The sequence below is a fragment of the Sceloporus occidentalis genome, unplaced genomic scaffold, assembly GCF_023333645.1.
Source record: "Sceloporus occidentalis isolate IW3139 unplaced genomic scaffold, rSceOcc1.0.p SCAF_4, whole genome shotgun sequence".
In the NCBI taxonomy this organism is placed as follows: Eukaryota; Metazoa; Chordata; class Lepidosauria; order Squamata; family Phrynosomatidae; genus Sceloporus; species Sceloporus occidentalis.
In genome coordinates, this window is record NW_028316984.1 from 35,869,930 (window position 1) to 35,897,726 (window position 27,797).

The 27,797-nt window shown below is 43.9% G+C and overlaps 1 protein-coding gene across 3 annotated transcripts in view; it reads left to right on the plus strand.

Annotated features, from left to right (window-relative positions):
• The window catches only part of LOC149313733 (N-chimaerin), a 142,956-nt gene that overhangs the window by 4,767 nt on the left and 110,392 nt on the right, over positions 1-27,797 (plus strand). Inside the window, exon 1 of one of the 3 annotated variants that reach the window (XM_089519712.1) lies at positions 10,066-10,156. The exons of the other annotated variants lie outside the window; for them this stretch is intronic. Coding sequence (XP_089375838.1) covers positions 10,120-10,156 — 37 coding nt within the window. The 5' untranslated portion in view covers positions 10,066-10,119. Of the gene's footprint in view, positions 1-10,065; positions 10,157-27,797 lie in introns of those variants that run through there. 3 annotated transcript variants of the gene reach the window in all.

The following is a 27,797-nucleotide window of genomic DNA, read 5'->3' on the forward strand; positions in this document are numbered from 1 at the left end:
TGCTATCTTTGAGGACTGGTAGCCAAACCTTGTTTACTTTAAGGGTTTCTTCTTTTCTGTTGAAATTATCCAGGTGTTTGGTCAGTGTAATTGATGATGGCAGCTGAAGCCCGACAATACTTGGAGGTCCAAATGGTGCCTACCCCAGTTTTAAGCAGCATTTTAACACTTCTAGCACATCACTGTAAACCTTTCATGGTAATGATTCACTGGTATGTGAATGCTGCTTTCGTTATACTGGCAAACTACTTAATGTGCATGTCTTCCCATGTGGTTCATAGTTCATGCAGTTTCATTTCAGGCATCTGCCACCCTGGTTAACCCTAGTTGGTGGGATCGATTGTGGCAAAAAAGAGAGGGCAGATTGTTTCTGAGAGCCAAAATAGTGTAATAGTTTGACTAGGACTCTGGAGACCAGGGTTTCAATCCATAGTTGTCTGTGAAAATTCACTGGGTGAATCACTGGCCTTCGATTTCTCACCATAGGCTAGTCACACTTTCTTAGCCTTAGAGGAACGCAAAGGCAAACCACCAAACAAATCTTGCCAAGAAAACCCTGTGATAGGTTCACGTAGAATCACCGTAAGTGGGAAATGACTTGAAGGCATACAGCACACACAAATGTTTCTCCTGGAATCATCCAGGAGTAGCACTTCACCTTTTAAATAGGTTTCACAGGCTCTTTACACTGAAAGAATTTATTTTCAAACAAAAAAATTGCATTTTGGTAACTTCTGGATTCTATTTATTTATTTATCGTTAGCATTTTGGGTAGTCCATGTGTGTTCAGAGGGTCCCAAAAACAAAGCATTGGTCCCCATTCTTTTGATGTAGAAGTATAGCAAAGGTCTCTTACAGCATGTAAAATCATGTCTTAAAAATAATAATGTAAAAGTCAGGATCAGAAATTACTTGCTCCTGTGTTGGTAAAATATTGCTTTAGAAGTAGTGTCGCTGGGCCCATAACTGCTCCGGTGGGTGAGTGGTTGGGATGCAAATCCATGGTGGAAAAAGTTGCAGACGCTGGGTGATGCTCAACCGTACTTTATTAACACAACTTTAACTGCCACACCTACAGGGAAGAGAGACTGGTTACTTCACCACCTCCATTGGTCTTGGCTGGGTTTAGGCTTTGGGGCCAGCTCCTCTGTCAGGTATGCTGTCTCTTCACACCCCTGGGCCCTGGACGTCAGTTAGCCAGCCAACACCTTCCCCTAATATCCCATTAGGAACAGTTTTATAACGTTACTCCACAGGAATATAGGTGTTGGTTCAGGACCAACAGCCTAAAACCGTAGCTGAAGCAGCCAAGTTATTAGGTACATTAGCTTTAATCAGGCGGTCCTGGGCCAATTACCAGCCAAACTTGGTAGGGCTCCTCCAATACAGACAGGTGTACCTGGCCAGCAAAGAAGCCTTCCGAGGGAGAGTCTCGTTCACGCCTGCACACACCACCTTCTCGTTGACCTTGCAGGTGGCGACCTATCTCCGCCGACCACACCTCTTGCACCTGGGCCGCTATATCTTCCTCATAGCCCGTCGCCTCCTCACCTCCCATCGGCTTCTTCTGTTCCCCTCCCCAAGCTCCGCCTCCTCCTCCTCCCCTTTTCTGCCCTTTGGACCCAACTCCGGCCCCACCCCTGCCACAGCTGTTTCCTCTGAATCCGCTGTGGAGAAGAGATGGATTAGCTTAGCAACAGTGGCAGCCAATCACGAGCCAGCTGCCCTCAGCCAATGAGATGCTGGCAGGGAGAGATTGAAAGTTCTGTTGTGACAGTTAAGAACTTCAGATAGGATTTGTTTTTCAGAGCAAGAGGGTCTTGCTACCTTTTATTTATTTATTTATTTATTTATATCCTGCTCTTTTCCCAGGACTGGGGCTCAGAGCGGCTTCACAGCAATTAAAAAACAAACAAACAAACAAAAAGTACAATTAAAATATTTTAAAAATAAATAGATAAATGACATGCATTAAACAGAATGATTAAACTAGTCCAACATTCCTGCCTGTTCTTATAGTGATTCCTTAAATGCCTGTTTGAACAGGTAGGTCTTCACCTGCTGTCGAAAAGCCATCAAGGAGGGAGCCGTTCTTGGGCAGCCACTGAGAAGGCCCTCTCTCGTGTCCCCACCAACCGTGTTTGTGAAGGTGTTGGGATGGAGAGAAGGGCTTCTCCAGAGGATCTCAGAGTCCGGGCAGGTTCATACCAGGAGAAACGGTCTGCCAAATAATGTGGACCTGAGCCATGTAGGGCTTTGTTGGATATAACCAGTACCTTGAATTGTGCCCGGGAACGAACTGGTAGCCAATGAAGCTGTTTCAACAGGGGAGTTGTATGGGCTCTGTAATCGGCGCCTGTTAACAGCCTGGCAGCAGCTCTTTGAACCAGTTGAATTTTCCAAACACTTTTCAAAGGCAGTCCTATGTAGAGCCCATTACAGTAGTCCAAACGGGATGTAACCAAGGCATGTACCACCGTGGCCAGATCTGGCTTCTCAAGGAACGGGCATCCAGAGAGGGACAGTTAGGCCTTGGAATCCTGAGAGTGAGGGTTCCAAGGATAGAGAAGGACGATTAGGGGTAGCGTCTGAGTAGAAAAGGGCTCCCTACCGTTATACTTCCAGGACTCTAGAAAAGGGAGTGGCTGGAGTGTGATATCCTGGGGGATATTGTTAGCTTTGGTGGCTGTTAGGACTAAGTTTAAAAGAGAAACTTAATAGAAAGACTGAGTGAATCTTAGTTATAAGAAACTAGTGACTTAGTTAGAGATTTATAAAACCAATGGTAACTGTAACAAAGTGAAAGTAATAATAACGTAAGATATATCAAAAACAATACTTTTAAACCTTCTTGTAAATAAAGTTTTATTTGTTTGATTCAAGAAGGACACGCCTGGACTTGAGTTAATACCATGCTACTCACATTACCAAACACGGGTGGCAGAGGTGGGATTAGAAAACCCCATAAGACTGCCATCTTAAGGAGAAGAAATAAGGTGAAAGAGTGTTGTCTTCACATATTTTGGTGGCAGCAGTGGGATAAAAAGGCCCAGGATGCTGTCATCAATGAAACTTAATTGTGTGTGTCACATAAATTGGTGGCAGCGGTGGAATAACAAAAGTCCCAAGCGCCTGCCACATCTGTTACCTTCCCTTCCCTCACAGCTTCTTCAGGGTCCTCTCGTCCGCCGTCTTCCCGTGCGGGACCCCAACCTGATTCCTCCCTTTCCTCTACCCTTTGACAGAGCCCCCAGGCCAATAGGGTGGGTCCCACATCTACTAGTGATGGGCCCTGCCGGGAAAAGAAATCTGCATTAGCGTGATGAGATTTGGACTGATGTTGTACTACAAAGGCATAAGGCTGAAGAACTAAGTACCAGCATGTTAAGCGTGGGTTGTTATCTTTCATCACTGCTAACCATTGTAATGGGGCGTGGTTGGTTACCAAGGTGAACGCCCCCCCCCCCCCAAAATAGTACTGAAGGGCAAGGATAGCCCATTCCACAGCCGAGTATTTTTGCTATGGTGGTTTAAGCTTTCGACTCAAGAAGAAGTTGGGATGCTTCCTGTCCTCCCAGACTTGGGATAATACGGCCCCCAACCCTACTTCTGAGGCGTCTGTGTAGCAGGAAGGGCTTGGAAAAGTCTGATGCCCGGAGTACAGGGTATGTAAGCAGTTTATGTTTAATGACGTTAAAGGCCCGTTGTTCTTGGGGTGACCATTTAACCACCCGAGGTGCTCAACTTTTTGTCAGTTCCATCAGTGGTGCTGCTAAAAAAGTCAGGTATGAATTTGTGGTAGTAGCCCACCCAAAAATTGCCGCACCTGTTGTTTAGTATTGGGTTGGGGCCACTTGGACACCTGGGTAATCTAGTCAGGGTAGGGACCACTCCCACCTGTAGCCTCCATGTCACCCCCTCATTGGTCACCATGACCCTCACGGTACAGTATGGCTTGACATCCCCATGGATACACCGTACCCACATTACTTCTGGGGTGCCAGTATATTCCCCTTCTCTAATAAGGGACCGTCCGCATCCCGAATCTACCATAGCTTCCACCCACTGCCCTTCCACTTTGGCCTGCACTATCTTAGCCTCTTGTCCATTCCCATTTACCTGTGTGGTCTCCCAGGTCTCAGCCCACGAACAATCCATCACCGGGCAGTCTCTTTGTAAATGGTCTTCCATGCTGCAGGTAAAGCAGGTCAGCAGCTTTTTCAGACCCTCCTTTGGGCCTGGCAGAGGAGAACCCCTTCGCAGTGCCCCCCTCCTTTTCAGTTCTCTGGCTCTTCCCTGGTGGTTGGGTGAAGGTTCGGCTTCTCTTTCCCTTTTCCCAGTCCCGTCTCGCTGGCTTCGGGTCTGATGTTCCGAGCTCCTGCCATGTTCAGGGCGTGCCACCAGGGGGTCTCAGCCTCCTCGGCCCCCACAAAAGCTTCCATCAAGGCCACCGCCTCTTCCAGAGTCTTGGGCAGATGACACTGGACCCAACTTCAGGCCGGGGCCAGAATGGCATTGATATATTGCTCCACCATGTTGACCTCGGTCACCTCGGCCGCACTCCAAACCGCAGGCTTTAGCCAGCAGAGATTGTTGGCTTGCACCCTCTGGCCTAAGGTGTGTGGATGGAGGCCAGCTTTCCACTTGAGGTCATGTAGCCTCCTGCGATAAGTGTCCTTTGATATGTTCATTGTGTTGAGGACAGCGGCCTTCAACTTTTCGTAGTCCCCAGCCTCTTCTGGGGTTAGGGTATCGAGGACCTCTTGGGCGGAGCCTGTCAGGTATGGGACCAAAATCAAGGCCCACTGGTCCAGGGACCAACGAGCCGCCGCAGCCACCCTCTCAAACACGTTGAGAAAGGCTTCAGGGTCATCATGTGGCCCCATTTTCGCCAAGCTGTTCCCCACACTGCCTCACCACCCATAAAGGCTTGTAATGGTTCACAAAAAAAATTAGCAAATGCTAGCCCCAATTTTAAGGCAGCATATATGGTCTGAGTGTTGGACTGTGATTCTGGAGACTACGGTTTGAACCCTAGCTTGGCTATGTAAATTCACTGGGTGACCTTGGGCACACATTTTTACCCTCAGAGGATGGTAATGGCAAAACCCCTTCTGAAAGAAACTACCCAAGAAAACCCCATGATAGGTTGGCCTTACGGTGATCATAAGTCAGAAACAACTTGAAGGCACACAACAACAAACAGCCCTCATTATGAGGCCTAAATACCCTTAAGGCATCAGATCTATCTGATCTTGGTGGCTAAGCAGAGTTAGTACTTGGATGGGAGATTGCCAGCAATACCAGATGTTGTAGGCTATATTTTAGAGGAAAGAATTGGCAAAACCACCTCTGAATATTCTTCATCTAAGAAATTCCTAGTAAATTCAGGCGGTCACTATAGGTCAACAGGTGATTTGAAGGTACACACACACACATACACACATTCCTCATTTTAAGAAAACCATACTTTTGTGATTTTGCATTTCCCATGGCTGATTCATAGTATCAGCATGAGCTGATAGATGGATGAATGGATGGATAGTTTATTTTTTTTATTCTGTTTTATTTTATTTCTATGCTGCCTTTCTCCCCAAAAGGGGCCCAAGTTGGCTCAAAGTATAAAAACACATTGAAACAAATTTTTAAAAGACAATTAAAATAACCTAATCAAAATACTACAAAGTTAAATTTTAAAACATACAAAAGTGTAAAAACAATCTAAAACAACTCCTCCAAATAAAGCCACCCTTGCATGATTTTAAAAAGCCTTCCTTCATAAAAATGTTTTTACTTGCCGGCAAAAGGCCAGCCTAACCCCCTGTGGTGGAGAGTTCCAGATGGTGAGAGCAGCCACCGAGAAGGCTATCTTTCGTTTCATCACCAAGCAAGCCTGGGATGGTGGTAAGACCGAGAGAAAGCTTTTTCCTGAGAATCTAAGGGCTCTAACTGTGTAGGGCTTTATAGGTCATGACCAGCACTTTGAATTATGCCTGGAAACAAACTGGTAGCCTGTGAAGCTGTTTCAATACAGGAGTTATATGCACCCTGTAACTGGCTCCAGTCAACATTCTAGCTGTGGCATTTTGTATCCGCTGAAGTTTCTGAACAGTTTCCAAAGCCATCTCCACGTAGAGTGCATTAGAGTAGTCCAAACGGGACTAGATAAATGACTTAGCTGTAGAAAAGTAGAAAACTCTACCAAGACAGACTAATGAGCTCTGTAGCTTGGTATTATCTTCACTGACTTCTTGAGTTGATCCCATGATTTAAACAAAACAGCAACCTTAAAATGTTGTTAGTGACTGATGTTCACCAGAACACTGGAACTTGGAGAGTGCATTGAAGTTTATTTAATCATTCTTTCCTCTGCCATCTTTACAAAGGACTTCCCACTTAAATTACTGTTAGCTCATCTGGTAGAATAAGATAAGTATTTGAATCGTACCTATAGTTGACTAATATGGCTAACTAGATATGTGAAAACTGGGAAGGGGAGATGGTATCAGAAGAAAATGGGGGTATTTTTTGGAAGATCCTTTCAAAGGTGGATGTTGGAAATTGTTTTTGCTAGTGAACTTTGGTCTAATTTGAAAGTAAGAGAAGCAAGCATCCTATGTATTTTGGCCTTTCAACCTGGACCTTTATTCGTGGATGACCTTTTTACCTCTCTCAATTGAACAATAGTGGCAAACATCCCTCTAGCATATGATGCAGCAATTTGAATCTCTCTCCCTCTGTTTATCATTGTAAGTATATTTGCAGTTTACTTATATGAAGCTAAGGCCTGGTCCAGACGGACCAAATGCTCTGTGCTGGCGGCGTACTAGGGTTAAGGGGACTGTGTGGCAACCACACAGTCCCTAAACCTAGTATGGCGCAGTGCAGTAAGAATGGTGGTGCCCCATGTATATGGGTGCTGGCATTGTGACGTGACTGACGCATAGCATCTGCATGTCGCGCCACGCCAGTTACATCACGAGTACGCCATTGGCACACTCAGGCATAACTGGTGCAGCACAAAAAGAACTTGCTTTTCGCGAGTTCTTTTTTCTCCACAGGAAAGCCGTGCAGTTTGGCGGTTGTGGCTTCCCTACAGGGAGAAAAAAGATGCCGGCAGGCCTCCCTTTTTGGGAGGTCTGTACCGGCCCAAAGGCAGCAATTATAAATGCTTAAGCTAATCACACTTAATAAGGCTTCCACACCACTGTAAGGAATCTGTGGGTCTTCATATGTTATTGTTGAACTGTAACTTCCATTGGTCCTAGCCAGCATAGCCAACTATGAGAGATGATGGAAAAAACATCTTGACGGCCACGAGTTAGCCTTGTTCCAGACAGATTGGTCATAATAATGTCAGTCAAAAGACATTATTCAGGTAATTCAGCTTTTCCGCTTAACAAATTTGCAAAGAAGTGAGAAATGCAAGAAGCTTAAAAATGGAAGATGATGTTCTTTAGACTCTCCATAAAATTCCTAGTGAGGATGTCATGGAAACCATTATTCTGCAAATTTCTAAATCCCTGACAACCTGAGGATTCAGGTTTCATTATTTCCTGCACTTACTGTGTCATTATTTTGGTTTAGTAAATGCTATAGTGAGGCCAGCATGGTGTACTGCTTTGATAGTTGGACTATGGCTCTGGAGACCAGGGTTTGATTACCTGCTTGGCCATGGAAATTACTTTGGGTGAATCACACATTCTCAACACCATAAAACTCTGTGATAAGGTTGTCTTAGGGTCACCATACGTTAGAAACGACTTGAAGGCACACAATAACAACAAAAACAGTGAGGACCAGCAGTAAAAATATTTTCTTAGTTAAGTTCCCATGGGATGCTAAACAAATATCTGGGCTTTTGGTCTCGCAGTTGGTTAATAAAATTTACCTTGGGTGTAGTGTGCTCTTCAGATAAAGGCAGATTTTATTTCACTTGCTCATTTACCTCACATTTGCTTCATGTCTTTGCTACATGATTCTATCTTTATGCTTCATGTTTTTGTTCTTGCAAGTCTGAATCTTGTCTAGTGTGTATATGCTATGCTTTTTGTTTTTTGTCCTGTTTCCCCAAAGATTTATTCTGTATATACGGTACCTATTCCTTTTACCACATCCATTGTCAATAAACCCTTCCCATTAGTTTGGCTGTGTACACACCTTATGCTAGAAATTGCCTTTAGTACTGAATCAGATCTTTATGTCCACTCAGCCTGACTCAGGCCGAGTGGACATAACTAGGATGGTGCAGTAATTAATTTGGAGGGGGTGATGTTATCCTGGAGTTTTGATCACCCTTTCCTGTACTCGACATCCCACAGCTTCTTGTTTGTTCAGATAAGAGTTGACGTATTCAGGGAAGTATAATAAAAGTCTTGTCCCATTTGAACCAGTGGATTAAACAGACTTGCAAAGGAATGTAGATAAATGTGTGCAAGGCATCAATACTCTTGCGTCTGTGGAGCCCTATATACAGTTGGCCCTTCTTATACACAGATTTTTTATACATGGATTCAAGCATCCACGGTTTGAAAATGTTAAAAAAAAAAGTATAAATTTCAAGTATCAAACCTTGATTTTCCATTTTTTATAACGGACACCATTTTGCTATGTCATTATATTTAATGGGACTTGAGCATCCACGGATTTTGTTATACACGGGGGATCTTGGAACCAAACCCCAGTGTATAACAAGGGTCCACTGTATGCTTATCTGGAAAAGGTTGTACTAAACAGAGTGAGTTGTCATTCTGATGTGCACTCCGTAAATATGTAATGCATGCTATGTAATACATGTTATTACATGTTTATGTTATTAGAGCAGGGGTGGGCAACTGCATGGAGGCTAGGGGCCAATCTCTCTCCTCCAATGTCTCTCCAGCAAGTTACAACCCCCGGACAGTGCTCCCCAATACCTCTGTCGTCATTAGAATCTTTCTCAAAATGGCAAACAGAAGAGATTTTGCACCACTTCCTATTGTCATTTTGAGGGAGCGGAGGGTGTTCTGGGGAGCTTTTTATGTGACAATGAGATTGTTTTTGCAAGTTTTGCAGGCTTTTGCTGTGGTTTTTGCATGCTTGCATGTTTTTGCTGTGGCAAAACACACAAATTGTGGGAGTTGGGATACTTTGGAAGATTAATGGGACCATAAAGTGGGGTCCAGGAGCTGCATATAATAACAACAACAACTTTATTTATATTTCCCGCCTCTCCCCATGGATCGAGGTGGGAGTACCTCAGATAAAATCACCATTACAACAAGCACAGAGTTATCCAAAATTACATCAATTAATTAACAAGGCAAATTCAATAAATGAACACAAGTCCATACCTATATATGATTAATGGAAGATAGAGTGTTACCCAGATTCAGTTATGGTGGGTCAAATAGATAAGCCCGCCAGAAGAGATCTGTCTTAAGTGCTTTCTTGAAAGCAACTAAGGTGTTGATACGACGGATCTCTTCCGGCAGGTTGTTCCAAAGTCTGGGGGCAGCAGCAGTAAATGTCCTGTTATAGGTCGATTTCAATCTGATTTTTGGATGCTCTAGTAATTGTTCTGAGTGTGCGGGGCAAATTGTGTAGGGAGAGACGTTCCTTCAAGTAACTTGGGCCTGAGACATGTAGGGCTTTAAACCTACAGGCAGCACTTTGCCCATCCCTGTGTTTGGTAACAGTATTCCCCACTAACGGCTTGCACATATCCATAAATTTTACATCTAGACTAGTGCTCTCCCCCTGCCCCATAATTTACATTGAGAAACCATCCACCAGCCTTGTGCAGCACTGGTGCTCTTTTAAAAATTGATGTGCCTTTGCCTGCTCTAGAAAGGAAGCCAACCTGATGTTTGTTCCTGAGCCTGAGCTGTCAGACAGGATACCATGGGCCAGATTGCCCCTGTTTCCGACCTGGTTCAGTCCTCAGGCTAGCACAGCTACCAGCAGGAGTTTACATGCCTTCTGGCCACTGCACCATAGGGCCACTGCCGCCCAACATCAGTTACTTGCTGCTGCCTTTGTATCTTCCCCGAAGATCTCCATTACGGCCCATAAGGATGAAAATGGAGCGCCTGACTACATCCACATTGCCAGTGCCCCCATCCGACATCACAGCCTGTGATGAAGATCTTTAGAGAAGACATGACAGTGGCAGCAGGTAAGGGCTATGTGGGGCTGTGTGGAATGCTGACTGTCACGGCAAAGTTTTCAAGAAGTTCTGCGGCAAGCAGGTGGTCTTTTTGCCCTGTGGTAAGGCACCTTTGGGTTGGAGTCAGTGCAAGACTGCCACATCAGCGTCCAAGCTGGTTGATCCTAGCCTTGGGCTGTTGGCCTGCATCAATGATGATGCGAGGCTGAGGGGAACACGGCTTTTGGAAGGGAGGGATGGAACTTTTGGCCTGTGTGTACAGGTTCCCAGTATAAAGGACTATGCTTTGTCTGCAGAGGGTTAAAGAGCTGCAGGAGGGATGGGTAGGTTGCCTTAAAGCAGAGAAGTGGGAAGAGGAAAAGAGTGAGAAACTACAGTAGTTGGGCAACACTATTATGCACAGCATATAACATGTAGTTTACCTGTAAATAAAGCTATACCTCTTCAAACACATTCACTGGTGGTTTTAGAAATAGAGCAAAAGAATATACCTCCTTTGAGGGTTTTGTTTTGTTTTGTTGTTTTTTTTTTTGCTTCCATGCCATCTCATGTGAGTCTGCACATCTACAACCAACAGAATGAGGAACTGATAGTCAAATAGTACATACCAATAGTAAATAAATTCTCAGTATCAGCTAGCTCAGGGGTAGGCAACCTCCGGCCTGCGGGCCGGATGCGGCCTGGTGAGGCCTTGGGACTGGCCCCAGCCCGGTCCTGCCGCAGATTGCCACCGGGGCCTTTGGCCTCTCGCGCGCAGGGGCAATTGTCTATAGAAGCCTCAGAAACATGCATTTATATTAACATTTTTTTAAAAATCAGCAATTTTTTTTTGCGTGTCCTCCACTTTTTTAAAAAAAGTGTCCACTATTTGAAAATTTTGTCCTACATTTGTTCCGGTTTATTTATTTATTTAAATTTTTAAAAAATTATTTAATTTTTTATTTTTTGGCTTCGGCCCCCCAGTTGTCTGAGGGACAGCAACCCGGCCCCTGGCTCAAAAAGACTGCCTACCCCTGAGCTAGCTTATCTGCATGCCTGAAAGATCTCCGAAGTTTACAGACATACAAAACAATCTTTAGGCCAGTGGCATTACTTAGTGCTGTAACTCATGGTGTCAACCCCCCATTGACCTTTTGCCATACCACACCATATAAAATACTTAGTAATGTTTTTGTACTAATCTTACCGATAAATCTAATTTCTGTATATCATGAATGTTTGTGACATAAACAATGAGCAAAATTAAAATTATACCTTTAAATTACAATGTCATATGCACAGCCTAAATGTATTTACTTGTACATAGTTTCATTGGCTAAAGTGAAAATTTGGTAAGATGTGATGTTCTTAATATTTTTAAATATATATTTTTATTTTTTTGTTAAAATTAATTTAAAAAAACCCCATAGGCTCTCCTTTCCACTGAACCTCACACCACTCATGCTATTTTTTTAAAATTTTTATTTAGGTATTTATATCCCGCCCTTCAGCCCTAATGGCTATCAGGGCGGTTTACATTTATTATTATTTTTTAACCAGACAGTTCCCTGCCCGCAGGCTTACAATCTAAAAGACACGACACACAAGGAGAAGGGAATGGTGAGGGGGGAGGGGATCAGGTCCAGCATTCTTCTCTCCTTCTGAGGCCTGGACCAAGGCAGATGGACCGGAGGGAGGACTCTGCTTCTTCAAGGCAGGCCTGGTGGAGCTCGCCTGCCTCTCTCCCCTTCAAGATGGTGGCTGAAGGGAGGGCTTGTCTTCTTCCAGGCAAGGCAGTTGGACCTCGCCTGCCCCTCTCTCTCCCTTCAAGATGGTGGCTGAAGGGAGGGCTTGACTTCTTCCAGGCAAGGCAGTTGGAGCTCGTCTGCCTCTCTCTCCCCTTCCAGATGGTGGCTGAAGGGAGGGCTGGTCCTCTTCGAGGAAGGCAGTTGGAGCTCACCTGCCTCTCTCTCCCCTTCCAGATGGTGGCTGAAGGGAGGGCTGGTCCTCTTCGAGGAAGGCAGTTGGAGCTCACCTGCCTCTCTCTCCCAGATGGTGGTTGAAGGGAGGGCTGGTCCTCTTCGAGGAAGGCAGTTGGAGCTCACCTGCCTCTCTCTCCCAGATGGTGGCTGAAGGGAGGGCTGGTCCTCTTCGAGGAAGGCAGTTGGAGCTCACCTGCCTTTCTCTCCCAGATGGTGGCTGAAGGGAGGGCTGGTCCTCTTTGAGGAAGGCAGTTGGAGCTCACCTGCCTCTCTCTCCCAGATGGTGGCTGAAGGGAGGGCTGGTCCTCTTCGAGGAAGGCAGTTGGAGCTCACCTGCCTCTCTCTCCCAGATGGTGGCCGAAGGGAGGGCTGGTCCTCTTCGAGGAAGGCAGTTGGAGCTCACCTGCCTCTCTCTCCCAGATGGTGGCTGAAGGGAGGGTTGGTCCTGTTCGAGGAAGGCAGTTGGAGCTCACCTGCCTCTCTCTCCCCTTCCAGATGGTGGCTGAAGGGAGGGCTGGTCCTCTTCGAGGAAGGCAGTTGGAGCTCACCTGCCTCTCTCTCCCAGATGGTGGCTGAAGGGAGGGCTGGTCCTCTTCGAGGAAGGCAGTTGGAGCTCACCTGCCTTTCTCTCCCAGATGGTGGCTGAAGGGAGGGCTGGTCCTCTTTGAGGAAGGCAGTTGGAGCTCACCTGCCTCTCTCTCCCCTTCCAGATGGTGGCTGAAGGGAGGGCTGGTCCTCTTCGAGGAAGGCAGTTGGAGCTCACCTGCCTCTCTCTCCCAGATGGTGGCTGAAGGGAGGGCTGGTCCTCTTCGAGGAAGGCAGTTGGAGCTCACCTGCCTCTCTCTCCCAGATGGTGGCTGAAGGGAGGGCTGGTCCTCTTCGAGGAAGGCAGTTGGAGCTCACCTGCCTCTCTCTCCCAGATGGTGGCTGAAGGGAGGGCTGGTCCTCTTCGAGGAAGGCAGTTGGAGCTCACCTGCCTCTCTCTCCCCTTCCAGATGGTGGCTGAAGGGAGGGCTGGTCCTCTTCGAGGAAGGCAGTTGGAGCTCACCTGCCTCTCTCTCCCAGATGGTGGCTGAAGGGAGGGCTGGTCCTCTTCGAGGAAGGCAGTTGGAGCTCACCTGCCTTTCTCTCCCAGATGGTGGCTGAAGGGAGGGCTGGTCCTCTTCGAGGAAAGCAGTTGGAGCTCACCTGCCTCTCTCTCCCAGATGGTGGCTGAAGGGAGGGCTGGTCCTCTTCGAGGAAGGCAGTTGGAGCTCACCTGCCTCTCTCTCCCCTTCCAGATGGTGGCTGAAGGGAGGGCTGGTCCTCTTCGAGGAAGGCAGTTGGAGCTCACCTGCCTCTCTCTCCCAGATGGTGGCTGAAGGGAGGGCTGGTCCTCTTCGAGGAAGGCAGTTGGAGCTCACCTGCCTCTCTCTCCCCTTCCAGATGGTGGCTGAAGGGAGGGCTGGTCCTCTTCGAGGAAGGCAGTTGGAGCTCACCTGCCTCTCTCTCCCAGATGGTGGCTGAAGGGAGGGCTGGTCCTCTTCGAGGAAGGCAGTTGGAGCTCACCTGCCTCTCTCTCCCCTTCCAGATGGTGGCTGAAGGGAGGGCTGGTCCTCTTCGAGGAAGGCAGTTGGAGCTCGTCTGCCTCTCTCTCCCAGATGGTGGCTGAAGGGAGGGCTGGTCCTCTTCGAGGAAGGCAGTTGGAGCTATCTCTTCCCCTGAGCTCCAGGAATGCAGGCGAACACCATGGCCTATTTCTGCCAAAAGGCAGATATTTGGAAAGAAGTGCTGTTACACACCCTCCTTTGGGTATCAACTAGTGTGGTCCGCACTCCCTACACCCCTCAGTGACACCCCTGCTTTACCCAAAAGACCACAAAAATGGAGATAGAACCCCAAACAGCTGAATGTTGGCTGAGCATGCTCAGTGTGAATAGAAAGTTGATTGATGGTTGGAGAAGAGGGAGAGAAAATCAGGGTGGGAGTTGGATAGGAGTATCCTGGAAAAGGACATGGCTGGCTGGAATCCTGAGCAGCAGTACTTTATATTGTAATATTCTGTTGCAGGTCTAACTATATTATTTCAGATTTCCAGATGGCAGATAACATTTTTAGACGTTTCCTTACATTAAAAACATCCAGGACCAGCTAGAAAGCTAGTAGAGTGCGCCCGTGTGACGACAACACCCCTTCACCTTATGGCAGTCCTATGGGGTTTTCTAATTCCCCCCTGCTGCCACTAATTTATGTAACGAACCCCCTTTAATATGTGGCAGGTTCACAGTATTATATAATATAGTAGCGTGGATATAATATATATGCCAGACAAGCCTTTAGATAAAACAAAATATGAACTTTATTAAACAAAGGATTTGAACAGATATTATCTGAACTGAATGGCATTAATCAGCTGTTAGTTCAGGCACATGTTACTTCGTTACATTGGTACTCTTTACTTCGTTATTGTTATTCCTCTTTCCCCAGATATTCTTTAACCCCCTCAGGACTTCCCTGTCCCTCTTTAGGCAATTCTTTTTACTAACTCTGCCACCAAGGCTGTAATATCTCTCTGGAAATCATGTAACTGAAACCCCTCTTTTTAGTCTGGCTACACTGAGTCTCTTGTTTCTAGACTCCCAACCTAATACTGTCCCTTTCTGGACCTATCAGACCCTTTCTTGGTCTATTATCAACACCCCCTCTAACAAAATACTGTTCCCTCAGGAACTATCGGAATACAGTCCTCTCTTGGACTCTACTGTTCCCCAACTCAACACCAGCCTCATCCCTCAACATTCTAAACCCTAACTGACTAAAACTGCCAAGCGGAATCTTTAAACTCCTCAGCCAGCACCTGATTGGCTTAGGGTCTCTGGCTTCTGATTGGCTGGTTTTTTAGTCAGTTCATCACAGCCCATGCTATGCGCGGATGCATTTTACGCAGCTTGCCGCTTACGCTTGGGGAGGGAAACAATGGCGCATGCACCTGCGGTGCGTGTGCACCGCTCCGCCACATGCATGAGCCCCATTATTTCCTATGGGGCTCGAGCATAGGCATAAGGATAAGCATAAGGAGAGGGCCCACTGTACAAGATGGTTGAGCTAAGGCATTTCTCCTGGTTGAGCTAGCTTCCTACATATAGGGAGAGGTTTTTAAAAAATATAATACACCTCCCATATCCATGGGGAATATGTTCTCGGACTTATTGCACAAACATGAAACCACCAGTAATAGCAAATGCTACTAAAGTGAATTACTTCTGGCACAAGCATACCACAGAGTCATGCTGGAGGCTCTAGAAATGCCTAGAGAGAATACTTCTCTAGGAATCTCTAGGTCCTCCTGAAGGACTCTGTGGTCTGCTTTCAGAAAAAAACATACTGTAGAATCATACAGGAGAACCTAGAAAATGCCCAGAGAGAACTTTTTTTGGTGGTGGGTAAGTGAAATTATGGGTACCAGTCCTGTGTATATGGGGGTTGAACTATACAATGAGAATTCACATTATTATCACCTATGTTAATGATATATTGCATTCTCCCACCTTAGGATTTTCCTACCTTGTCCTGTTCCATTTGTAGGGCAGGCTAAATTGATTAATAAATTGGGGGAGGGGGGGTTGTCTAGAGAAATAAGTGAAAGAGTGGTTAAAATGGTAGAGTGGATACAAATCCCATTTCAGACTGTAGATGTTGTATATACCATTTTTGAATGCTCCTTCATGTAAAATAGCTTCTGGGTATAAGAAAACTAGCAAGAAATGAGACTGTAGGGCAGCTAACCTGCTTGCTTCTCTTCTAGATTTTTACCAGCGGGGAGAATATGCATTTTGTTTGTTAAATTACCTATGAGCATTAAAAAAACATGGATGCCTCAAGCCATGGATGGTTTGGGGGTGCTCCTGGACTCGTCGCTTCAACTAATGGCTCAGGTTGATGTGACAGTCAGGAGCACTTGTTATGAGTTTCGGCTGATACGCCAGCTGCACCCCTTCCTGGAGCAGGGAGACCTTGAAACAGTAGTACATGCACTGGTAACCTCTCGACTCAACTTCTGCAACGCGCTCTACATGGGGCTACGCTCGTGCCAAGTTCGGCAACTTCAATTGGTACAAAACATGGCAGCCAGGCTGGTCACAGGTGTGGCACGTCACAGTGACACCCAGTCACTCAACTACTGCTTAATATTGTGGCAGCTCTTGGAGTTTTATTCTCCCACCCCTTTACCACCACTTTTCGTGATGCACACACACCACCTGCCACCAATTTATTGGCGAGAAGGACCCCCACACTGTTCTTTAGTATGATGTCCCACACCTTCAGGTTTTAAAGAAGAGTAGTGTGGTTTGTTCTCACAACACAAGTCAAATGATTTCAAAACAAGAATAAAAGTTTATCTGAACCAATAGAAGTATATTAAGTATGTTTGATGTCAGCCACACCGGCTATGAAATCCCTCAGGATTATGATAACCCCAAAACTCCCTTCCTAAAGTTGGGTTATCTCTGAGTCCCTCAATGCCAGACTCTTCTCAAAAGATTGTCCTTCTCTGGACTTCATAAAACCTTTTCTCTCAAGGTTTTCCAAAATACCCCCACTGCCAAACTGCCAACCAGCTAACTGTTCATTCTAACTGTTAAATTTCAACTGACTATCTCCCCTATCAGGATAGAATTTTCAAAAGTCCCAGCCCACATTCTATTGGCTGGTCCTCAGCTGCCTTCTGATTGGTCAGACGTGTTCTATGCACCACAATGGGCACATCCAGAACTGCCCATATTACACCGGTTCTAAAATCTCTCCACTGGCTGCCTGTCAGTTTCCGGGCAAGGTACAAGGTGTTGGTTCTAGCCTTTAAAGCCCTACATGGCTTGGGTCCTGACTACTTGTGGGAGCACCTACTTCCATACAATCCACCCCACATACTTCAGTCCTCTGGGAAGAATCTGCTACAACCTAAGAAGACCAAACTTTCAGTAGTGACCCAGAGGACTTTCTCATCAGCCACTCCCAGGCTCTGGAACGACCTCCTGAACGAGATCTGCCATGTTACCACCTTGGAAGCCTTTTAAAAGGCTATTAAGATGGATCTCTTCCGGCAGGCCTTTCCAGACTAGGTTAGACCCATTAGATCCATTAGACTTGCCTCCCCTTGTATTGATACTGATATCAAAATTGATTGATACCATCGCCCCTGTCCCCCCGTCCTCTAGAGGAAGACTCATTTCCAGCGCTAATCTGCCCGAAATTTTAGTGTATTTCTATTGGACAGTTTGAAATTTTTTGATGTTTAATCTCTTTTTATGGGTTGAGCACTGTTTTTATGATGGGGGCAGCATTGGGGTTTGGGGTTTTTTAAATTGTATTTTTTAATTGTTTGATGTTTTATTTATACTGTTGAAATCCACTTTGATTCCTTTGTGAAAAAGCAGAATACAAATAAATATTATTATTATTTTATTATTATTTATTAGACTGCCAATACAGAGGACTGACTGTATTACTGTTTTATCCCTTTTGATGGATCCTAGGAATGGGCACCAAGAAGCAACAAAATTGACAGCTACTTTTATCAGAATATTGATGTTTTCTGATGGAGATATTGCAAGCATGGTTTAAATATTTCAACTGTTATTCACAGTAAACAAGTGTTGTAGGAGCTTGTTGTATTTTCAAAAGCCTATGGAAAATGTCAGGCTAAAGATGGTGCTAGTATGAAAAGCCTGGGCATTTGGTGCTTCCTTTCAGCATTTTTCAGAAGTCCACTGCTACTATATTTTTAGAAGGTTAACTGCACTGTGGATGGCCAATTTTTATATTTTGTTCCTTCAAAAATAGGCTGACTTTAGTCTCAAATTCATAACCTTCCTTTCTTTGCCATAAATATTTGAAGTACCTTCATTTAGAGAAGGTCATAGGCAATATGTTCAGGTACTAGGTTTTGGTCATATACATCTTGTTAAGGAAAATGCAACATGGGATATACAGTGAAAGAAATAAAACATGTATGTGAGAGTCAGGGTGACTCAGCAGAAGCAATTAAGAGCCACACAGGTGTAAAAGGTAATGGAATTAACAAGTCCTAAATGCCAAGGACAGAAATGTAAAGTGGATAATTGAACACACCTGAGAATTGTTAAGTGGTCAAGGTGAGATGATGAAATCATTAATTGTGGGTTGAACCAAGAGAACCAATGAGAGTGGATGTACACGCCCACTGGGTGGAAACAGACAACAGTGGGTGGTATTTTGCAATGACTATAATAAGTGCTATGAATCCCAATGTATTTTGTGGGTAGTAGTAGTGGAGGAGTTGTATTGGATAGTTTTGGAGCTGTATATAGTAGAATAAAGTAGATCTTTTATATAAGACTACTGAGTTGTCTGGTGTCTTGAGTGAAGATACAAGAGCCAGCTGGATCCTGAAGAAGTGGGAAGACTTCTGTGGAAGCAAGAGTGAGAAGGCTTGGAGAGTTTGTCAGGGTCTTCAGCCTATTCTCTGTAACTCTGCTGCTTTAGAGCAAAGCTTTAACCACTGGCCAAAACTGGTCAGCGCCGGTGCGTAACAAGGTGGTGAGTTCGAGCCAGAGGTGAACAGCAACAACTCCCATCATCCCTGACACATCTAACATTAAAATTCAGGATGTTGCTGTTTCTTACGGATTGAAATAATGTATTTTACATTTCAATTGAAGCTATGGACAACTTGTTTTTTGGCAGGACTGTCAGGATTCAGGGCTGTCCATCAAAATTGGTTTGAGAACCAAACAGTGCTGCAGTCCAGAGAGTGCTGTGATGTATCCTGCAGTGATGGGGAGCATCCAGCATAAGTCTGTTTATCTGGCCTGGGAAGAATTTAGGCAAAATCTCTCCCCAGAGCCATGCTCCCTTTTGCAAAGTCCCTCTTTCTCAGGAGATGCAGTGAGGAAGTGACTAAGGACATCTTCTAAGCCACAGTTCAGTTGTTTTGCTCATCTCAGGCTTTGAGGAAATGACTGATTCCCAAATTTGGAACTCAGCCAGCTGCTCAAGATTATCCTCCTTTGACTTCTCTTCATGTAAAAGGTAAGGGAGGGGTAAAGCTGGTGCTTCTGGAGGCGTTGCTCCTTGTTGGTTTTCCTCCAGCCTTGGCAGAGCAATGCTGGCTCCCCAACTCAAGTAAGTACTAGCTGAGAGCCTGTCTACATACAGAATGTGATCTGGCCACATGTGAGCTATGGGGATTCCAGGTTTTCGTGTGAAGGCCCTGAAAAGCTTCTTAGACTCAGTGCAAAACTGCGTGTATTCTCAGAAATCCACAGAAATGTGCATTATCACTTGTGTGTCTGTCTGTCTGCTTTGCATTATTTCAGATGTCTGAATTTTTTAGCAGAGGGAGGGTGAATGGATGTGAATATATGCTAGTTTGCACAAGAAAGATAATTAACCATCAATGCAAATATGAGAAAATCTACAGCAGTTCTCATAATACACTTATGTGTGAAGTAGCTCTTAGAGCAGTGGTTCCCAAACTTTGGTCCTCCAGGTGTTTTGGACTCAGCTCCCAAAAGCCCCAGCCAGTTTAGCCAATGGTTAGGAATTTGGGGAATTGAAGTTTCAAACATCTGTAGGACCAAAGCTTGGGAACCACTGCTTTAGAAGAACATCCCTCCTACTGGTTCATTGATCAGGAAGACAGCTTTGCTGTAACCAGGCTTTCCCTGTCCTGCAGGAGATGGGCACAGCAAAACCATCTTTCTAGACAAAGTGCCAGCTGAAGGATATCCTGATGGTGCTTCAGCCAGAGGCTGTGTGCTTTTCGAATGTTTGGACAGGAAAATAGCAGCATTCTTGGAAATCATTTTTCTTTTGTTCATTCTTTACATCCTTTGTTGTATGCCCCTAAGTTTTACCCTCAATTTAAACATAGGGCATATCAAAATTCATAAAACCTGCCCTCGATTTATACATGAGGTTAGCTTATAGTTGAGTATATACAGGTACATTACCCATAGTTATTTAAAGAGTTACAGTAATATGTTAGTTTTTATGTACTGTTTGAATTATTGTAAGATACTTAAATCATGGAAGCTAACAAAAATCTCACAGAATGTTAGGAGTATTTTAGGAGAAATGAGTACCCAGAACTTGTTACATTAAAAGGAAACTGTGCTGCCTGTCATTGTAGTATATACAGGCATCTCTCTCGATTTGTGGGGGATCCATTCTGGACCCCCCCCCCCGTGCACAAATCAGAAAAAATGCTTGCCGTACTTGCCGTCCGCAAAGGAGCAAGACCGTGGACTCCCAAGTCCATGGATGGGGAGGGACACGTGTATTATGATGTCTTTGTATGTGTTACAGAGGTGACATTGTTAATTGCAGTACCTTACAGTTGCCCTCCATATCCATGGATTCAACCATTCACAGCTTGAAAATATATGTATAACAAATCTTAATTTTGCCATTTTATATAAGGGACACCATTTTACTATGTCATTGTACATAATCGGAGTTGGAACACCCATGCTGGAACCAAACCCCAGTGGATACCAAGGGCCCACTGTCTTTCCAAGTTCTACTCCCTCCAAACTAGGTCCAGATCTGCACCATTTGAAAAGTATATCAAGCCTTAAGAATGAGCTGCCTGTGTTCACTTCCGAAAATAACTGATACAGTGAAACTCTTATCTAATTTGAAAAATCTAATGAAGCAAATAAGGATAGCAACCTTGAAAAGATCTCTCTCTCTTTTTGCTGACAGTGCATTCTCTTGACTAAAATTGAAGAGAAAGCCTGCTTGGAAGCTCAGAAAACAAAATTGACCTGTTAGCTGCTAAATTGGTTTCAGCAGATAAAATAATTTGGGGACCTGTAGGCTCAAGTTCACACCTGATGATGAAAAATTTCAGTAACAGCTGATCAATTTAGTGCTCTGCAAAAAGTAGTAAATATAGGTGCTGAGGTCAGTATAATACAGCACTAAGGAATATTGGAAAGCATACTAATCCTTGTTTTACAGTCTGTCCTCAGTGTCACTTTTCCTTCAGCCAGGTTGTATGAAGCACAAATGATCATACATGCATGTTTTGGTGAAAGACAGGGGGAGAGTGGGAGCAAAGAAATAAATGTGGGAATAGCTCAGGATTTCCCATCTTCTATGTCTCTTTTGCCTCTAAATTAGGCCACTGACCTTCCTATAAGATAGGGTAAAACCATATTTAAGGGTATGTTGCTATCATGAGTACTTTGTATTTCACTAATTTTGGTTACTTATATGTAGTGATCTTAAGTGGAACTATCTGTTTATTTATTCATTACATTTATATTTGTCTCTACTCCAGTGTAAAGTGGAAAAAACACTTTACTTCAGTAGTTTTAAGACAATGCTCATAATCTCATCCTCCTCCCAACACTTTATCTTTATCATAGAATCATAGAGTTGGAAGAGACTGCAAGGCCCATCCAGTCCAACCCCCTGCCATGCAGGAAATCTCAATCAAAGCATCCCCGACAGATGACCAGCCTCTGCTTAAAGATCTCTACGAAAGGAGACTCCACTACACTCCAAAGGAATGTGTTCCACTGTCAAACAGCCCTGTCAGGAAGTTCCTCCTAATGTTGAGGTGCAATCTTTTCCTGGAGCTTGCATCCAATGTTCCAGGTCCTAGCCTCTGGAGCAGCAGAAAACAAGTCAGCTCCCTCCTCAATATGACATCCCTTCAAGTATTTAAACAGGGCTATCATATCTCCTCTTAACCTTCTCTTCTCCAGGCTAAACATCCCCAGCTCCTTGAGTCTTTCCTCATAGGACATGGTTTCCAGACCCTTCACCATTTTGGTCGCCCTCCTTTGGACATGCTCCAGTTTCTCAACATCCTTTTAAAATTGTGGTGCCCAGAACTGGACACAGTATTCCAGGTGGGGCCTGACCCGAACAGAATAGAGTGGCACTATTACTTCTCTTGATCTAGACACTATACTTCTATTGATGCAGCCTAAAATCGCATTGGCCTTGTTAGCTGCTGCATCGCACTGTTGACCCATGTTGAATTTGTGGTCTACTTGGACTCCCAGATCCCTTTCACACGTAGTTTCATTCAGCCAGGTGTCCCCCATCCTATACCTGTGCATTTCACTTTTCCACCCTAAGTGCAGTACGTTACATTTCTCCCTGTTGAAGTTCATTTTGTTAGCTTTGGTCCAGCTTTCTCATCTATTCAGGTCATTTTGAATATTGATCCTGTTCTCTGGGATATTAACTACTCCTCCTAGTTTGGTGTCATCTGCAAATTTGATAAGTATGCCCCCAGTTCTGTCATCCAAGTCGTTGATAAATATGTTGAATAGCACTGGGCCCAGGACAGAACCCTGTGACTTCTCTCCAGGATGAAAAGGAGCCATTGTTGAGCACCCTTTGGTTTCGGCTGGTCAACCAATTACAGATCTATGTAACAGTTAAATTGTCTAGCCCACATTTTGCAAGCTTGCTTACAGTAGACATATGAAGTAAAACAGGCTGGAAAAGAGTGAGTGATCCACGGCCCCTGAGTGAGTTCCATAGTTCAGTGTGGACCTCAGCCTGCCTCTGATCTAATCAGCCATGCCAATTCACATCACTTAGGGCATGGGTTGGGGGAGGCTGTTTTCAGTGGGAAATTCTTTGTGGCCACTCATTGTTGATTTAATTTCTGGAAGAGGAGGAGGAAGAAAGAAGACAAAAATCAGCTCCTAGGAGTAAGCAGTTTCAGCCACTGGCAGGCATGGATTTTTACAGAGCATCAACATTCTATAAATTCCTGCATTTGACTTGAAAGTCTTCCAGGTGTCCCATCAGTTGAGCATAATATGATGAAAAAATACACGGAAGAGAGTTTTCTCAGCTGTGGTGTCTAATTTTTATTAAAGCTTTTGGGACATAATTTACTTTTAAGTATGTAAATGCTTCCTTTAACTTGTTTGAATTGTTTAATATGCTTTTATCTTGTTTAAATTATTTATTTTTAATATGGAATTGTTAAATGTTAAAAATATTAAAATAGATGTATAAAACTGAGATGTCTTTTACTTGTTGCTTGGTTGTTATTACATATTATTTGTTTATTTATTATAACTGCCCCAGTGAGTGTTTTTTCTAGAGAAAAGCCACATCCTAGAAGTAGGGAAGCAATAGAAAAGGAAGAGGAGGCAACTGAGTGGTATAATTGGCCTTTGGTATCCCCAGGGGATCCATTCCAGACCCCCTCACCATGGATACCCAAATCTGTGAATGCTTAAGTTCTGTTGTTTCCAATGGTAGTGCGTGTTCACGGCTGCACCACCATTAGGGACAGCTCCCATTATCCCTAGTGGTGGTGCAATCATGTTAAGGATAACGGGAATTAATGGCAGCATGGCCACATGCATGTGCCATCATGGGACAACGGGCTGTCCCTAATGGTGGCATGGCAGTGAGCACACGCCGCCATTGGGGACAACACAGGTTTGCTGTTTGCAGATGCTTGAATCTGCGGATACCAAGTCTGTGGATACCAAGGGCTTATAGTTTGGAGCTCCAAAGCAAAAAGGACAAGATTAAACATGTCTTCCTCCTGCTGCTTTCTGTTTTCTACACCACCTTCTATCAAAGTAGATGTTTCCCTAGGTAAAGCAGCACCAGGCTTTTATTACAGGAATCCATGTGTAGCAAGGCCCTAGTACAGGTTGGGTAAAGATGTTACTGGAATTCATCTCTTATCCCTCACTGAGCTTTCCGTAATAAGCGATAGGAATGTACAGGAAAGAGAGTACTTATACAAATGGATTTTGCGTGATGCAGATGTGTACAAGCAGAGTCTAGAAAACTCTTGCAGTTGGAGCTGGTACATTCCTATTCCTCCTCCTCCTCCTCCTCCCTTCCTATTTTTTACACTAACATGGTTATGCCTTTGAAGACTCTTGTAATAGGAACTTATTTTAGCTTCTGACAGAAGGAAGCTAAAACAGCTGAGAATGCAGGGCCCAAGGATAAACATGCATAGATGGCCTTTTTGAAGGAGGGAATCTCTGACATAATTATAGGTGTGGCTTTTGACTTACAGATGTGTTGAGCTACAGTTCCCATGCAGACAGTGTGACCAGTTTTGTAGTCTAAACACAATGCTACTCAAAGTGGTATTCCCTGGACCAGTGCTGGTCTGCAAGATGTTAGCCGCATATCTACAGAAAGTTTGCTGGAGAAAAAGAAGCAATTGTAGCCAATGGATAAAGTTATAGTACCACTAGTGGAGGGAAAGCCAGTCCTGTGCATCAGATACCCTGAGTAACATTGGTCTGACACATCTGGAGGGCACCTGGTTGGGGAAGATAAAGTTGTGTTGAAATATGCGTACTAATGTGTTGTTGAAATTTTGGGGCCAAAACATATGTATAGTATATGTATATTGATAAGGTTTTGTGTTTTAATTGATTTTTACTGTTAGCTGACTTGGGTGCCATTATTTGGCAGAATGATAGGATATAAATTAACAAATGTAATGAAGACCAGCAGCCCTTTTAAAGAAACAAACAGACTCCTTGATTCTGTAGAGTCCTTAATTCTTTCCTGATCCATTTCTGTATTCTAAACTGCTCTTGTGGGTCTTCTCTCCCCACCTTCAGTTTTCAGACGTTTAACCAGTAGTTTGGCCTTGAATGAGAAAAAGATGAAAGGAGGCAAGTTCATTTGAATACATATAACCTTGGGAAAGGCCTGGACTGCTCTGTATTTTGAGTCTATTTGAACTTCAGCTATTACAAGCAAATGTGTAGAGGAATGTGCTTTTTGAGTCATGTAATTAGATGCAACAATTAGTGTTGAGAACAGGTGTCTTGTAGTAGATCATGCCTGCACCACACACAGTCCTTGAACACTTTAGCTATTGTAAGGTGCAGAAATGGGAAGGGAAAGTCAGCTATTGCATGGCAGGTTAAACTGCATACAACTCAGAAGGACTGCATGGGCATGTGTTTATGACATCCCTTCACATTTGAATTGCAGAATTTTATTCAGAAGTTCACTGTTAGCAGTCAACTCATGGTGAACATAAAACAATATTTTCAGAGGATATTGCCTGGTTGTCCAGGTAGAAAGAATATAATTTATTTGTTTTATTGATAAGGTTTAAATATCTCACTCTTCATTGTGAACTGACCATAGGATTGCCACATTATTTAATACATTATTATCAAATTCAGCATACATCATCCTTTGACTATCTTCTTTTGATATATAGCCCAAATATCCATAAAAGACCTAGTAGCAAATAATAGTTTTCATTTGTGGCCAAAAATTAATCAGTGTGCCAGACAAATCTTGAGGGGAAAAAATTTTACAGCTGGGGTTTCAGTATTCAGAAGGCCATGGTAACAGTTTCAGATGTCTGAATTTTGGTTGTGATCTCTTCTTAATTGGGTCTCAACAAGAATGTGTGAGGAAGGAGAACCTCATCTTAGTTTTATGGGTGACAAATTACCATATCATTTATCATGTTGATACTAATACCAGCATTGCATCTAACCAAGGAAATACCATAACAATTCTGCTGATTCTGTTGATATAAATAGAATAGGCCAGGATCTTGCACAGTCAGACAACTCACAAAGCAAGTTTGACATTCTCATTGCTCACACAGGGAGGTATTCAGGACCTCCCTGCACAAGTGGTAATGAGGGAGCTGGTGAACAAATCCAGGCTTCAAAGAACCAGGCAGCTGTCAATGGGGCTAGCCTCTTCCAGGACGTTCATGCTAATCAGTGCATTGTAAAACTATCAGCAGAATATTCTGTTGCACCACCATTGAACAGGATCTTGGCCATGGTCTTATAACAGAATACACTTGAAAACACCTACCTAAAAGCTTATATGTCATACAGAATCATGAAGTCATCTCTGATTCTCTGTGTAACAGTGAAATTTGTTATGTTATCCAGCTACTCCACCTTGTGGCCAAATTCCTATAATGGCTGTTTTAAATGGAGAGGACAGCTGGCAGCATTGAACTCTTGGGGGATACAGCCTACTCTTCCTGCACCAGCATATGGCATTTAACAAGGCAGTAGAACGCTGTGAATTTTGAGAATGGCCACAACTGCTCTTCTGGTAAATGTGCCCATTTTTGTATAAATGTGCTTATTTTTATAGCAAAATGTTTTGGAATACCACTGCAACATGTAACTAAACTTGATCCTCGAAGTAGTTTATAAAAGATTATTTAGGAACATTTCTGTTCTGCTGTTTCCAGAGATCTTGAGGCAAGATGAAATGAATAAAACAATGTGAATAAATCTATATTTATTTATCTTTGCATATGTATAGGTAGAGAGAGAGAGAGAATATATATAGAGAGAATGTCCTCCCCAGTCTCAAACATGAGAAGTATATGAATAGCTTCCCCTGTTCATATACGTCTAATGTTTGGGAGTGGGGAGGACGTTGTCTCAGGCTTTGTCAGTAGTAAGTCCTAGTCCCCTCAGGAAGGCCTGGGAAATATCCCTGTCTGAAATCTTAGAAGCTGCTCCCTTTCAGAGCTAAATGGACAAGTTGCATCTAGCTCATTATAAAGGCCCCTTCATGTGCTCTGAACAGTTTTGAAGGGTCCAGGTTCTTATAGGCTTTTGCCTTTGTGTGAGAAGTCTGGGGCCCACTGTAGGTCATCAAAAGGAGTGGATGAACTTTCTGTACCTCTCATGGGAACTTTCTTGTTTCCTAAGAATTCAGTTTCTCCTTTAGCCCAAGCTTCCAGCATTTTAAAGCCCCAGGCTCTTGCTTTTTAAAACTTATTATTACCTTTACACCAATGCTTTGTACAAAATACAGTCTACATGAAAGGCATGGTGCCCTTGGGGCACTACCTGGTGCCTCAGTCTTGAGCTGGCAGCTATGTATATTTGGGGGGGGAATGAGAGGATAATCAAGTTCTCTTGCTATGTTTGTTTTAAATCAGGGGTGCTGGAGGCAACATAGCCCATATGCGCCAAACCATAAATCCAGAAAGGTATTTTGTGGTGGTTTATATAAACCTTTTAATGGGAATTCCTGCAAAATACCATTAAGATTCTGTCACACCATAAGGCTTCAACATGCTTGTTGCATTAAATGAGCCTTCCTTCCCTCTTGGCCTTTGGGAGTTTGCACATGGTAAGGCTCCTTCATATAATCCCATTTATATGAAATAGGCTTGGATGTTGTTTTAATGTAGCTTGGGGTGAGGGGGGAGCAAAGATATGGGAAACAATTGTAGTCTTATGGTATTTCTTTTTACCCCATGGCTAAGGAAGTACCTGCTACAGTGCACTCAGCCTTGTCCCAGGCTAATGAGCCTACATTCTGGGTATGCCTGTTAAGGTTTAGTTCACAGAGTGGCATTATTTAGCCAGTCACCTAAGTACTTCTCCTTCTTTGTATTAATTACTCTGCTCATTACAACAATGCAAGCAAATGGCACTGAGCTAATGGTAGGTAAGTGAGGAATTTTTAAGCAAGAAGCATCACAGTGAATGATGAGACCTCAGCTTGTGTGTATACAATTCTGTAGAAAGCACTTGTTATATTTAAAATTCAGCTCCTGTCTTTAATTTAGGGTGTTTTCTTTTCAAGTTGGAAAAAAAGATGACAGCAGCAGTGGGATAACACTGAAATTTTAAAGTGAAAGAGATCATTGTCAGGATCCTATGAAATTTTGTGGAATGTACAATAAAGCCTTGCATAGA